This window comes from Sus scrofa, chromosome 9 (genome assembly GCF_054392235.1).
Source record: "Sus scrofa isolate SSC_HxYL_T2T_F1_AM1 chromosome 9, Sscrofa_HxYL_maternal_Yorkshire_Landrace_v2.0, whole genome shotgun sequence".
In the NCBI taxonomy this organism is placed as follows: Eukaryota; Metazoa; Chordata; class Mammalia; order Artiodactyla; family Suidae; genus Sus; species Sus scrofa.
The window spans coordinates 127,168,841-127,184,922 of record NC_139391.1 but is presented as its reverse complement, the minus strand read 5'-3'; the positions used below and the strand labels follow the sequence as shown (position 1 = coordinate 127,184,922).

The 16,082-nt window shown below is 37.1% G+C and overlaps 1 protein-coding gene across 6 annotated transcripts in view; it reads right to left on the bottom strand.

Moving 5' to 3' along the window:
* Nucleotides 1-16,082, bottom strand: part of XPR1 (xenotropic and polytropic retrovirus receptor 1) — a 223,780-nt gene that overhangs the window by 99,211 nt on the left and 108,487 nt on the right. For all 6 annotated transcript variants that reach the window (XR_014816379.1, XR_014816378.1, XR_014816380.1 and 3 more), the window contains exon 3: nucleotides 3,392-3,493. Coding sequence is in view for 1 of the 6 variants with exons in the window: in XM_003130352.7 (XP_003130400.6) it covers nucleotides 3,392-3,493 (102 nt within the window). In the remaining 5 variants the exon portion in view is untranslated. The remainder of the gene's footprint in view (nucleotides 1-3,391; nucleotides 3,494-16,082) is intronic.

Below are 16,082 nucleotides of genomic sequence, written 5' to 3'. Positions count from 1 at the left end.
AACCTGCAATTGTTTAAAAGCATGCTAATTTAGATGACAGTCTGCTTTTTTTCTGGTGAAAATGCCATCCTAAAAATGTTACCCTATGACTATGGACATTCCCCATGCTTTCAGTCTTAGGATAAGAAAGCATAAGCAAGAAGGACGAAAGAAAGAAGAAAAAAGAAAAGGAAGTTGGTGTCCCATGGCTTGTTTATTAATAGAATCCTATCAATCATTAAAAAAAATGAAGAAAGCAACATTTATTTTGGACAGAACATAAATAATTAGAATTCTAATTTTCATCAGGCACATTAACAAGAAAGCAAGCCACCCTGAAAGCTTTAATTTACCTTCCCAACTTTCCCCAACTTTCCATCCTTTAACAGCTTTTAAGTAATTGATTCTGTTGCAATGAGGTAGGAAGAAATGCAAAGACAACAGAATTTTAAACAATACTACAAACCTATGGTCACTTAATTAAATATATTTAATCCACATTTTAACCCACATATAAGCAAAGAGCAAAACTATCCATTAAGTCACAATTTAGATGTGCGAGTACTAGATATAATGGCTTATAAAATGAACATTTAGCATTTCAGTGAGATACTCTTATGTTTCATTACAAACACTCAGTGGTTATATGGTGCCTCAAATTCTATAAAAGTAAAGAAAAATGGGAGTTCCCTTCATGGCTCAGTGGTTAACAAACCCAACTAGGATTCATGAGGATGTGGGTTAAAGATCCGGCATTGCCATGAGCTGTAGTATAGGTCATAGAGCTTGGATCCCATGTTGCTGTGGCTGTGGTGTAGGCTGGCAACTGGATCTCCGATTGGACCCCTAGCCTGGGAATTTCCATATGCTGCAGATGCCGCCCCAAAACAAACAAACGAACAAACCATCCTTAGCTGATCATTAAATAATTTGTGAACTGGGTGGACATAAGTTTATAAGATGAACTCACCCCTACATTATTTATAGTTTTTCATATGTCCTAGTATCTGAGGATTGCAGTCTACAAGACAATCTGCCATGAAGAAGGTGGCTAAACAAGGAGAAAAATGACACTGTCTAGGACAAGTGCCAAATTCTATTTCTGTCAATCATGTCTTCATATTACCTACCACTTCCTGACCTGGCAAAAGATCAGTCTCAAGTCTATCAATCTGTACCTACTCCTTGATGACATCAAGAGATATGCTCTAAACATTCTACCAATACACACAGAGGAAGAAAGTCATTAAATTACAGTTCCCCAATTTTCAATCATGGAAAGCCTAAAATTATTTTTGAAAAATAACCAAGTCTAAAATACCATTTTTCAGACTGAGAGTTGTAACCAAATATGGGGTCATGAAAGCAATTTAACATATCATAAATCAGCATTTTAAAAATCAAATACAAATTAGATGAAACAGAATATATTATAAACAGTAAGGATAAGTATTTCATGAAAAAAATTTTAATCAAACATATTGCATATACACACTCAAGATAATGCATGCAAACATACATAAAACACACACATCTGTCTGTGAAATGGGGTCATAATTTGTATTTTTTACTGTAATTCAAAATACAATAATGTACCTATTGCTAAGAGCAGATATTCTTTGTAAACCAAGAAGCATTACCTATTTTTTGTGATCAAATTATCCAATCACAGTTGGGATCAGAAATTCTTCCCAGAAACATTCATAGTAAAAGAAAAATGTTAATAAACTTGACCTTGTGTATTTCTCATTTACAGCCTTAAATCTCCCAATAGCCTTTTCTCAGTCTAAATAATGTTTCCACTACAAATACCTTCCTCTTTTAGTCTCCTCTTCCTCATTCCACATTATATTACTGCCCTCTCCTCTGCATTGCTGCTTCCTCTTTATCCTCTTACCTCCTAATTGTGGAAATTATCTTTGTCGTTGAACACTTCAACTCCTTTTGTACAATTTTCCCTTGCTGAAAATCTATTTGTTTGCATGGTTTCAAATAATATTTGTTTTGTCTCTGCTTTCCAGGTGTAATGAAAAGGATATGCATATATGCCAAGCCCTTTCACAGCTTTGTGACTCTACATAAACTGCTCCCTCTGCTTAGAAGAAATCCAGCCATAAATGGAAGAGAAGAAGAACAAAGAGCTAAGTTATTTGTTTCCTTTTAATTTATTTTTTATTTTAAGGGAATGACTTGCTAAGTAGACTAAACTAGTAAAAAGGGAAGTTAACAATGCATTTATTCAATAATACTTTGGAGAAAATAATTTCTAGAACAAGGTCTCCAAGAGCTGAAATTCAGTCAGAGTAATTTTAGGATTTGCCATGGGCTGAAGAGGGATATCTTTTCTACAAACACTGGAAGAAAATAAATAAGGGTCAGAATGGCTAGGTATTTGGGGGAGGGGTGGCACAGATCTGCATAAGTATTATACATCAACAGGAATCAAAGGCCTTAGTTTTATTTGTAAAGTAGGACGTATAATGAATACGATAGGGAGACAGTTGGGTTGAGCGTTCAAGAGAATGGTATAGGGATTAGAAAAGCACTTTGGTGCAAAGACAAGGGTACTGATTAGGACTAACAGGCAGCTTTGAGGGCACAGTTAAGAATGCAACAATAAATTTACAGTGGTTCAAATTTGTTCTGTTACACGATTTTTCTTTTTTCCTAGTTGTCTCAAACAGCCTGCGTTGGCATGAAGAAGGTAAAAGGTTAGATTGGTACACAGTTGGACTGTGCTAAACAGAAGCAATCAACGTCAGGCAATGAGGGTAAAGGGACTAAAAACACAAGGGCTAATGGAAACAGAAGTAATTTTGGAAGGAGCCTGAGAGAGTGAAGCAATATGAGTTCTGCAGATGGAAAAACAGATGTTAAAGGAGTAGGGGAATAAATATATACATAAAACAAAAATTTAAAAGGCCCGACATAAATAAATAGAAGTTCTAATATCGTATCTTCTCAACTCCAATAGCATCTTACAAATGCCACTCTGGAAACCATGCCCTAGAGAGACAGATGAATGTCCTATGCAATGTAAAGGCATAAAACTTGTATTATTGAAAAGGTGCAACTGCATTGTTCAGCTCTGAGAGAAATGATAAAATCAAGTTTCTGACTCTTTTATGCTTTGGACTGGGCTATAGAGAAGCTCTGTCAAGGTATTCCTTCACAATAAGGTCCCCAAATCCTTGCAAATGCAAGAGAATCTAGGCAACGACCATATAAAGCTCAATCAGTGAATTCCGGATGCATTACTACCTCAGCTAAATATCCCTTAACTGCAGTACAGTTAGAAAAACAAGCCCAAATATTAAAATGATCAGAAGTTTCAACTATAATACAGTAGAGTTTCTCCTTCCTTAGCAGCAGAAATTGTCTCTTGTATGTTATACCAAAAAAAACTACTTACCTGAATAAAATGTGTTGATTTTGGCAAGTTCTTTTTCACAGGTTTGGAAGAATTTTTCTTCAAACTTGGCAAAATACCTCTTTACTGTGTCCTCATCTGTAACTGAAAGCAAGGAAAATAGTATTTAAATTTAATATTCAAAGGCCAACAAGGAAAATTACAGAAATTAGGAAAGTAGTAACTTAAAATTTTAATCTTCAAAATGACAACACTATACGTATTTCTTTGAAAAAGTGAACTATGAACCATAATAGGAAAAGGCTAACCGAAGCCCACAATGATTTTTTAATTGCATGACGTTTTCTAAATTTCTACTACAATAAACTTGCAGTAGTACAGAAAATAAGTATTCTAAGACTTCAGAAGCAGAAGATACTACTGCAGATAGAGGTGATCAAAGGCAGAGTCAAGGTGCTGGGAGTTTAAGTGAGTAGGATTCAGTAGCTAGCAGATTAAATATCTCAGAATTAAGTACTGCATTCAAAAAATGAAAAAAAGAAAATGAAGACATGAATATGAATGCGTTTCTGGAAAAAAAAGAGTTGATTGTTCTAACTATAGTAAATTGCTATCTAGTCATTTTTACCTTAGCTGAACCGGACACAGAAAGATATAGACTGACGAATATAAATTAGATATTCCAAGTCTTCAGTTGCTGGGTAGGAACATAAATGAGTTAAGCAAGTGTGTAATTGTGCAAGTGTGGTGATAAACAGCAACTGACACATTCAGGATAAACAGCGGTATGGATTCTAGCAAACTGGACAGTACAAATCCATCTAGCTAGTTGCTGCCCAGGTTGTCAGATCTTTCAATTTTTCAGGGATAAGCCATAAATCTAAATATTTTAAAACTCTGTGTGGACCAACCAATATATGTCTTTGTAGGCAGGATCCTCTTTGTTAGTTGTCACATAGCATGTCAATTTGCTGAATCTTATAGGAAAAAAAAAAAAATATATATATATATGGCTTAGGAACCCCAAGCCTAAATGGGTATGTTTCTTGCCCAAGTGAGCTCTGACTAGACTCCAGATGCTAATTTTAATTTAGAACTATCCTATTTCTAGATCTGTGAAAGTATTCCAAACTTGAAATGCCTAGAAAAAGTATAGGTTTTTTTATGTCTGTCAGATGTTCCTAATCTTAGTACAATCACAGAAACTCTTAATTCACCTGTTCAGGTATGTCCTAAGTAGTATGCAACACACACACACTCTAATTCACAGTGCCAGAGAGATATTGAAGAAAAAGAAAAAAAGCTTAAAATAAAATTTCAAAAAGCATACTGAATATATTCATTTAATTTGAATATACAAATGTAACAAAATAGCACTACTGGAGTTCCCGTCTTAGCTCAGTGGTAACGAACCCAACTAGTAGTATCCAGGAGGATGTGGGTTTGATCCCTGGCCTCACTCAGTGGGTTAAAGATCTGGAGTTGCCATCAACTGTGGTGTAGGTCATAGACGTGGCTAGGATCCTGGGTGGCTGTGGCTGTGGTGCAGGCCATCAGTTGAAGCTCCAATTTGACCCCTAGCCTGGGAAATTCATATGCCACAGGCGCAGCCCTAAAAAGAAACAAACCAAACCAAAAAACAAAACAGCACTACTATTTTTTCTATTTCCTATGCTTTAGAACCAAACAGCTAATGTAGGAGTCTATTACTGATTTTGCAGTGAGGAAGAGATGGCTACTTTAAATTCCTCATATAAGCCTAGCAACTTAGGTAAAATAAATGCTATAACTGCCCAAGGCCAGTGAGAATTATTTTTTTCAAACCACAGAGCAAGTCAAAGCTTTTTTTAAAGCTGACCTTGAGTTAAAGATGCACCATGGGAACATATGCTACTCTTATAATAGCATCTGATTATAACTGATGTAAAGTAATATCTTATTCTACTTAACTACCTACTCCTCTTTTAAAATTTTAATTTTAATCTCTACTGCATTATCAGAAAAGAAAACCCCAAAGGGAAAAAACCAGGCTTGGTCATGTTTACTTTGTTTCTCTATGAAAAGACAGCTTTCATTAACGTAAAATGATAGAAATAAAGAAAGTTGTTCAGCAAAGTGATTTAAACATAGTTTCTGCTTTAAAAATTTTAGAGGGGAGGGATAAATTAGGATTATGGGATTAACAGATACTACTATATAAAAATAGATAAACAATAAGGTCCTACTGTAGAGCACAGGGAACTATATTCAATACCTTATAATGACCTATAATTGAAAAGAATATGTGTGTGTGTGTATAACTGAATCACTTTGATGTACACCTGAAACATGATATTTGAAATCAACTATACAATTAAAAAAATAATTTTAACACACATGAATGTTTATATATAGGTGGCATATTCAGCAACATCAACTATTTAAAATATTACGAAGAACCTAGAAACAACAAATTAAGCCTCCTAGAAATTAAAACACATGTAATAAATTTTATGTATTAAAGCATGAACATTCTACTCACGAATCAATCTCATATGAATTCTTCATTTCCTCAATTTAAAGATCACTTTATCTAAAATACCAGTAGTCTGTTATCTAGTTTTCTACTTCACATATAACTTAATAGCCAGAAATCAGAAGAGGGTAGAGTAAGATTACAGCAACACTAAGAAGTAGTAGTAAGCAGAGAGAAAAGAGGAAAAAAGCTGTAGAGGAAAGCAATAAGAATAGCTGTGTAAAATAAAATAAATGAAGGAAAATGTTCTCATCGTCTCAGATTTCAAAAGACATAGTAACCTGACGTAATTAGAAGTACACTATTGGTTGAAGTTCTTCCTGTGGCACAGTGGGTTAAGAATCTGACTACAGTGGCTCGGGCTACTGCAGAGGTGTGGGTTCAAGCCCCAGTCAGAAGTGGGTTAAAGGATCCGGCATTGCCATGGCTGTGGCATAGCTTGCAGCTGTGCCTTGGATTCAATGCCTGGCCTGGGAACTTCCATATGCCACAGGTGTGGCTATGAAAAAAAAAAGAGGAAGGATCAAGATGGTGGAGGAGTGGGAGTTCCCATTGTGGCTCAATGGTTAATGAACCCGACTAGGATCCATGAGGATGCAGGTTCAATCCCTGGCCTTGCTCAGTGGGTTAAGGATCCAGGGTTGGTGTGAGCTGTGGTGTAGGTCGCAGACCTGGCTCGGATCCCACATTGCTGTGGCTCTTGGGTAGGCTGGTGGCTACAGCTCCAACTGGATCCCTAGCCTGGGAACCTCCATATGCCACCAGGTGCGACCCTAAAAAAGAGAGAAAGACAAAAAAAAAAGATGGTGGAGGAGTAAGATGTGGCACTCACCTTTTCCAACAAACACATCAAAAAAAAAAAAAAAATACATGTAGAATATCTACTGAATGCTGGCAGAAGACCTTAAACTTCCAAAAGGAAAGAAACCCTCCACATAACTGGGTAGAAAAGGAAAAAGGAAAAAAGAGAGAAGGAATCAGGACACGACTAGCACTCCTAATATGGAGCTTGAAGAACAGACCTGCGGTTGCCAAGGGGGAGGCACTGGGATGAACTGGGAGTTTGGACTTTCTTTTTTCTTTGCTTTTTACAGCTGCACCTGAGGCATAACCAAGTTCCCAGGTCAGGGGTCAAATCAGAGTTTACAGCTGCCAGCCTACACCATAGCAACATGGGATCCGACCCATGTCTGTGACCTAAACCACAGCTTACTGCAATGCTGGATAACCAACTCCCTGATTGAGGCCACGGATCAAACCCGCATCCTCATGGATACTATTTGGATTCGTTTCTACTGCACCACAACAGGAACTCCCAGGTGCAAACTACTGCATTTGAGGTGGATAAGCAATGAGATCCTGCTGTATAGTACAGGGAACTCTATCTAATCACTTGTGATGGAACATGACGGAGGATAATATGAGAAAAAGAATGTGTATATATATAAATATGTATGTATACATGTACATATGGGTCACTTTGTTGTATAGCAGAAATTGACTGTACATTGTAAATCAACTACAACAAAAAAATCTTTTTTTTTTTTTTGTCTTTTTGCCATTTCTTGGGCCGCTCTTGCAGCATATGGAGTTCCCAGGCTAGGCATCTAATCAGAGCTGTAGCCACTGGCCTACCCAAGAGCCACAGCAACGCGGGATCCGAGCCACGTCTGCGACCTACACCACAGCTCACGGCAATGCCAGATCTTTAACCCACTGAGCAAGGGCAGGGATCGAACCCGCAACCTCATGGTTCCTAGTCGGATGCGTTAACCACTGTGCCACGACGGGAACTCCAAAAAAAATCTTTAAAATAAAGATGTACACTATTGGTAAAGAAATTAGGAAAACACAACAAAAAGAACAGAATAGAAAATCCAGAAATATACACAGAAATTTAGGTTAAGATAAAGGGGCTTCAAATCAGTGAGAAGAGAATGTACTATATAACAAATAGGGTTATGTGAACTGACTATCCACTTAAATAACCTTCAAGAAGAGTTAAGGAAATTACATTATAAAATACTGCAAAAAATTTTTTTTGAGCTCTTAAATGATTTTTTTAAATTTTTAAAATTTTTTTGTCTTTTTGCTATTTCTTTGGGCCGCTCCCGTGGCATATGGAGGTTCCCAGGCTAGGGGTCCAATCGGAGCTGTAGCCACTGGCCTACGCCAGAGCCACAGCAACACGGGATCCGAGCCGCGTCTGCAACCTACACCACAGCTCACGGCAATGCTGGATCCTTAACCCACTGAGCAAGGGTAGGGATCGAACCCGCAACCTCATGGTTCCCAGTCGGATTCGTTAACCACTGCGCCACGACGGGAACTCCTTAAATGATTTTTATTTACTTATTTTTCCACTGTAGTTGGTTTATAGTGTTCTGTTAATTTCTACTAAAAAAAATAACTCTACATGAAGAAGGCTTTCCTAAACACTACACAAAACAGAGAAGACAATGGGAATGACTGACATTCTCATAAAATGAAAAATCTCTATTCCATAAGATACTGCATGCAAAGCTACAAGATGAAAATCAGATAGGGAAAACTAATCCGCAACATTTAAAATAAAGGATTCAAATGTGAAATATATTTTACAAATGTTTTTTAAAAATCAATATTAAAAAGTAATTTGTAAGAAAATGGGTAAATTAGAGTAATTCATAGAAAACTACATATGGCCACGTACAAGTAAAAGGATACTCAACAACCCAGATATCAGATAAACGCACATTTAAAACAAAATGTAACTTCCCAACCATCAGATTGGAAGTGATTTGCAAATAATGATATTATTTTGGCAGTGGTGAAAGCAAACGAACACTCTTACTCCCTGTTAGTGGAATGTAAATATGTAAAATCTTTTAGGAAGACAGATAATAGCTATCACAAGTTTCATGATGTTCAATCCCACATGTAGGAAATTTATCTAAAGGAATCTGAACATTTTTATTAGAGTGATACAGAAAAACTGATATCCAACAAAAGAGTAATAGTTAAATAAATTACAATAACATTCTATAACACTTGGTATGTATGAAAACCCTAAGACACAATGTTAAGGAAAAAAATTTAAATGACTAATATATACTACATATTCTCATTTATGAAAAAAGTACAAAAATTAATATTCCTATGTACACTGATAGAAAGAAGAGTGGGATATATACCAAACTGTTAAAAATTGTTGTTAACCCCTTTGAAAGAGGAGTAATTATGACGGGGATGCTCACATTTTGCTGTCTACACTTATTGTATTGTTTGAATCCATTAGGATGGAATGTATTTATGAAGGATAAACTGTAATGTATAAAGGTATTATGTATTGGAAGAAAAAAAGAAACATGTCACATACAAATCTTTAAATTATACCTAACCAAAGAATATATTTATGTGTATGACTGGGTCACTTTGCTGTACAGCAGAAATTGACAGAACACTGAAAACCAACTCTAATTTAAAAATTAAAAAAAAATAAAGAAGGCATATACAAGGTGAAAAAAAAAAAACCTAAACAGCATAGCTAGTTTAAAAGAATATATAAAACCTAATCAGTGTACCTAGTTGAAAAATCAATCTATGTCAGAGTTTAAAGGTGCATGAACGATTAAGACTTTCACTTATGAGTTGGTAGAATGCTGATTTACAGAACACGAGTTACTGTAAGATGCTCCCTATAACCTATGTGCTGAGTATTAGATATCAGTAACTCTTAATTAAAGGAACAGAGAATTTCAGCATTCAGAAATCACCTAGTTCAATTTCCTTGTTGTATAGGGAGGAAATACAGAGGTAAAGAGCCTAGATAACATGAGGTTTTTTTCCCACCCTCTCCAGTTTCACAGAGACTCACTGTATTTTCTCATTATAAAATAAAGAATATCAAAGTGACTACAATGAATGCACAGGTGTTATGAACTGAATTGTGCTCTACACCCAATTAAATCTGAGTCCCTAATTCCAATATGGCTGGATAGGACACTGAAGAGGTAATTAAGGTTAAATGAAGTCAAAAGGGTGGGGCTTTATTCCAATAGGACTGGTGTCCTTCTAAGTAGAGGAAGAGACAATAGATGCAGCCCTCTCCCTACCTCCCCACCACTCTTGCCTGCACTTGCATGCTAAGCAAAGGCAATGTGAGAAACACCAAGAGGGCCCTCTGCAAGCCAGGAAGAAGGGCCTTACCTGAAAAGCTTGCACCTTGATCTTGCATTTCAAGTCTCTAAAACTATAAGAACACAAATTTCTGTTGTCTAAGCTACCTAGTCTTTGATATTCTGTTATGGCAGGCCTAGCAGACTACAATGAACCTAACATGTCCTGATGTCAATTAGTCACAAAACTATTAACTCAGTAATTAGTCACAAAAGACTAGATTCAGTTCGAAGAAAGTTATTATAAATAAGTACAAATCTTAGCAAGAGATATCAATAATTTTAAGACTAGCATCTAGAGGGGGAAAAAAAGGAAGACGAAGGGGTGAAAAAATCCAGAACTGGCAAAAAATTACTCAGTGCTGCTTCAGAGAACTCTTTGCCTTAGCTGGATATATATTAATTCATTCAGTTATGAGAGAGAGACAGAGAGACAGAAAGGGACTGAGCAAGAGATTTCTTTGTCATTTCTATTATGGTCTTATCTTTACCTTGCATTTGTGGATGACAGACAGTATCTTTCTCATTTACCACCCCCAAATTACTAAGTTAAAAGCGAAAGACCCTAAGAATACTAATCAAGGTAAAATATTCGTACTGCATAGCAACCACTGAGTGCTTTTTATAGCAAATTTTAGGAATATTTTTATTATTACCATAAGTGTAATTTTACTTTTATATGCAACCCCTCAAAAGTCAATTCTTTAAAATCACTAATAACCTTTTAAAACATCTTATATGTTCCATTCAAATTTTTATCATTACTTTCAATTTTCTTAATTTCCAGATCTGTGAGATAACTGAAGGTAAAAATTACATCTCTTTTATCTTTATAGATCATATGTCCAACATAATGTCTGGTGCACAGTATATGCTGCATTTCTTATTTCTTAAATTGTAAATATTGAAACATATTTGTCTCAACAATTGAGAAAATTATGCTTTATTAAAGTTTTTTTAAAAACTCCCAACAATTGAATATCTGTTCATAAAAAATGAAGCTGCGCCTCTACCTCACATCATATACAAAAATTGTCTAAATGGGTCAAAGACCTAAATATAAAAGCAAAAAGGATAAAACTCTCAAAAGAAAACAGGCATAAATCTTCATGACCTTTGATGAGGCAATGGTTTCTTAGACATAACACTGAAAGTGCTATAAGCAATAAAAGATAAAATACTGGTATATCGGAGTTCATCAAAATTAAAAAAACTTTTGTGTTTAAGACTTCATTCTAATTAGGAGTTCCCGTCATGGCGCAGTGGTTAATGAATCCGACTAGGAACCATGAGGCTGCGGATTCGACTCCTGGCCTTGCTCAGTGGATTATCTGGCATTGCCGTGAGCTGTGGTGTAGGTTGCAGACGTGGCTAGGATCCCGCGTTGCTGTGGCTCTTGGGTAGGCCGGTGGCTACGGCTCTGATTAGACGCCTAGCCTGGGAACCTACATATGCCGCAAGAGCGGCCCAAGAAATGGCAAAAAGGCAAAAAAAAAAAAAAAAAAAAAAAAAAAAAAAGCATTTATTCTAATTAATGTGACTGTGGTAACCATGGGTGGGGCAGGGAGGGTAAAACTCAAAATATAGTGGAGATAGATGATGAACTCTTAAGGTATCTTTGCATTATTTCACTTGTCAGAACAAGTACATGGTACATCAGTAATTAAAAACAATGTATAGGGAAGTATATTAAATATCTTATAATAACCTATAAAGGAAAATAATCTGAAAAAGAATACATACACAGGAGTTCCATTGTGGTCCAGTGGCAACACATCTGACTAGTATCCATGAGGACACAGGATCAATTTTTCTGGCCTCACCCAGTGGGTTAAGAATCCTACATTGCCATGAGCTGTCGTGTAGATTGAAGAGATGGCTCGGACCCCAAGTTTCTATGGCTGTGGTATAGGCCAGCAGCTGTAACTCTGATTTGACCTCTAGCCTGGGAACTTCCATTTGCCGTGGGTGCAGCTCTAAAAAGCAAAAAATATATATATCTATCTGTGCACACACAAACACATGCATAAACACACACAACTGAATCACTTTACTGTGTATCTGAAACATTACATCACAATACTGTAAATCAACTATATCTCAATTAAAAAAAAAAACTTGTGTATAAAAAGGCGCTATCAAGAAAGTGAAAAGACAACCACAGAATGGGAGAAAACGTGTGCGCACTGTATGTCAGTTAAGAATCTAGCACCCAAAATATGTAAAGAACTCCTAGCACTCAACAATAAAAAGACAAATAGGAATTCCTGCTCTGGTGCTATGGTCAGTGGCATCTCTGCAGTGCCAGGACACAGGTTCCATCCCTGGCCTGGCACAGAGGGTTAAAGTATCCAAAACAGATCATGGCCAAGGAGAGCAGACTTGTGGTTCTCAGGGTGGAGGAGGAAGGGAGTGGGATGGATGGGCAGTTTGGGGTTTTTGGATGCAAACTGTTACATTTGGAATGGATGGGCAATGGGGCCCTACTATATAGCACAAAGAACTATGTGTGATTTGGTCACTTTGCTGTACAAGAGAAATTGAAGACACATTGAAAATCAAGTATAATTTCATCAAAATAAAAATATTAAAAAAAAAATACAGGATCCGGCGTTGCTGCGGCTAGGTCACAACTGCAGCTCAGATCTGATCCCTGGCTCTGGAATTCCATATGCCTCAGTGGAAATGAATCCGACTAGTATCTATAAGGATGCGGGTTCGATCCCTGGCCTCGCTCAGTGGGTTGGGGATCCAGAGTTGTTATGAGCTGTGGTGTAGGTCGTAGACATGGCTTGGATCCCATGTTGCTGTGGCTATGGTATAGGCCAGCAGCTGTAGCTCCAATTCGACCCCTAGCCTGGGAACTTCCATGTATCATAGGTGCGGCCCTAAATAGAAAAAAGGGGGGGTGTGTGAAAAATCTGAATAGACATTTCTCAAAAAAAGAAATATATAAATAACCAAGAGCACATGAAAATATTTCAACATCATCAGTCACTGGGGAAACACAAATCAAAAGCACAATGTCATTTCATACCCAGTAGGATGGCTATAATAAAAGACAATAACAAGCGCTGGCAGGGATGAATAGAAATTGGAACCCTCATATAGTGTTGGTGGCAATGGTATAGGCATTTTGGAAAAGATCTTGGGAGTTCCTCAAAAAATTAAACATACAGCTACCATATGGATCTAAGCAATTTCACTTCTAGGTATATATCCAAGAGAAGTGAAAACAAAAACTTATACATGAATGCCCACAGCAACATTATTCATAACAGGCAAAAAGTATAAACAATACAAATGTCTATCAATTTACGAATGGATAAACAAAACATGGCATATGCATATAATGAAATATTATTCAGCCATAAGATGGAATGAAGTAGTATTACATGTTATAGCATGGATAAACCTTGAAAACATTATATGAAAGGGAAAGAAGCCTGACACTAATGACCACATTTTTTTTTCTTTTTACTGTTGCACCTGTGGCATATGGAACTTTCAGGCCAGGGGTCAAATGGGAGCTGCAGCTGCCGGCTTACAACCTAGCCACGGTAATACCAGATCCAAGCTGCATCTGTAACCTACGCTGCAGCTTATGCAATGATGGATCCTTAACCCACTGAGCGAGACCAGGGATAGAACCTCCATCCTCAAGAGACAATGTCAGGTCCTTAACCTGCTGAGCAACAACAGAAATCCAAGATAACATATAAGAAAATTCTATTTACACGAAATGTCTAGAATAGGCAAATCCATAGAGACAGAAAGCAGGCTAGTGGTGAACTAGGGTTGGGGAAAGGGGAAATGGGGAAAGATGAAAATGTCCAAGAACTAGATAGTGGTGACGGCTGTACAACTTTGTTAATCTATTAGAAACCACTAAATTTAACACTTTCAAAGGGTGAAGTTTTATAGTATTTGAATTATACCTCAATAAAAATTTTTTTTTTTTTTTGTCTTTTTGCCATTTCTTGGGCCGCTCCCGTGGCATATGGAGGTTCCCAGGCTAGGGGTTGAATCGGAGCTGTAGACACTGGCCTACGCCAGAGCCACAGCAACGAGGGATCCGAGCCGCGTCTGCAACCTACACCACAGCTCACGGCAACGCCGGATCGTCAACCCACTGAGCAAGGCCAGGAGTCGAATCCGCAGCCTCATGGTTCCTAGTCGGATTCGTTAACCACTGCGCCACGACGGGAACTCCTCAATAAAAAATTTTAACTCCAAGTTTAACCCTACAGCAGAAACACACTGATGAGCATATTTATTCATTTCTTTGTTTAACAAATAATTATTACGCCTATTAGATAAAAGGCTCTGTGTTAAATGCTGGAGATAAAATGATGAACAGGATAGATGTGGTTCCTACCCACATAGAGTTTGCATTCTAATGACTGAGGCAGGGAAAAAAAACAAACAAACTCACACATATAAACAAAGAATTACAAACTGGAAAGCACTGTGAAGGCAAGAAACAGTACTGAGATGGAGGGTAGGTCCTAGGGTGAATGACTATCTTTTTTGGCATAGTAAAAGAGGGTCAGAAAAGACCTCTGTCTGAGGATGACAATCTGACACCTGAACCTAAAGAATAAGAAAAAGCAAGGGCAAAATGATTACCAAAAGAAGGAATAAAACATTAGGAAAGAAACAGGTGCCTGAGGATTGGTCACAGTGGGACTGATGGCATGAGGAGCATAATACGAGGTAAGGTTAGGGAGGTAGGCAAAGACCTTTACATGCAGGAAGGCCATGTTAAGGAGTTAGATTTTTATTCAAAGTACAGTGAAAAGTTTTAAAGGGTTTTTGTTTGTTTGTTTTTGTTTTAAAAGGGGGAGTCTAAAAAGTACAAGGGAAAAGTAGAATTAGTTTCGGTTTAATAAGTGATAAATTAAAATATCATTTCCCAGAACATTATGTATGTAGATAAAGGAAAAGAAGAATTCCTAGGGATTCAAATTAGTTTGGGAAATATGAGCAAAGAGTTAAACTGATCTCTTTAAGGTAGTAATTCTCAACTGGGGATGACTATCTCCCAGGGGTCATCTGGCAATGTCTGGAGGCATTTTTGGCTGTCATAAATGAGAGTTTTACTGGAGTCTAATGAACAGAGGTCAGGGATACTGCTAAACACTCTGTAATACCCTGTACACAATTCTCTCACCCTTCCTCCACAACAAAAGATTACCTAGTCCAAAATGTCACCACCACCAAGGCTGAGAAACTGCTTTAATACAAAGCTTTATTGTGATAACATACATGGATATTATTCTATAAGAAGGAGAAGTAGTATACAGTGTTTTCCAAAGTTATTTATAAGAATCTTGGGGATGGAGGGGGAATGGCTGGGAGAAGGTGGGAAAGGGGGATGAAGAGTATATATTAAAATTTTGGAATACAATTCTGTGAAATGCTAGTTTGAGAGACATTAACTTTATTATTATTATTTTTTCCTTTTCTTTTCTTTCTTTCTTTTTTTTACAGCTGCACCTTTGGCACATGGAAGTTCCTAGGCTAGGGGTTGAATCCAAGCTGCAGCTGCTGGCTTATGCCTCAGCCACAGCAATGCTGGATCCAAGCTTCATGTGCAACCTACACCACAGCTTTCAGCAACTCCAGATCCTTAACCCACTGAGTGAAGCCAGGGATTGAACCCACACCCTCATGGATACTATATCAGGTTTTTACCCCACCAAGTCACAAAGGGAACTCCAGTCACTACCTTTAATATTACCACTGTCTCTCTGCATTTGTATTATATTCCATATGCAATAGTATAGCTTCTCAAAAACTACTCATAAATGAAGAGAGCTGATAAATAAAAATTAACATGTGACTAAGTTCCATCAAATATAGAAGAATATTTAGCACTACTGGGTTCATGGTTTTAAGGGGAAAAGAAGGTGTTTGGAGTTTTTTTTAAAGTGTGATTTACAAATTAGCAATAAATAACTTGAACATCTTTTTTTCCCCCAAATGCTATTTCATCAACATATGGGTGAATGATATAAAGCATATGGTAAAGAAGATTTCAAACATAAAAATGTTACTC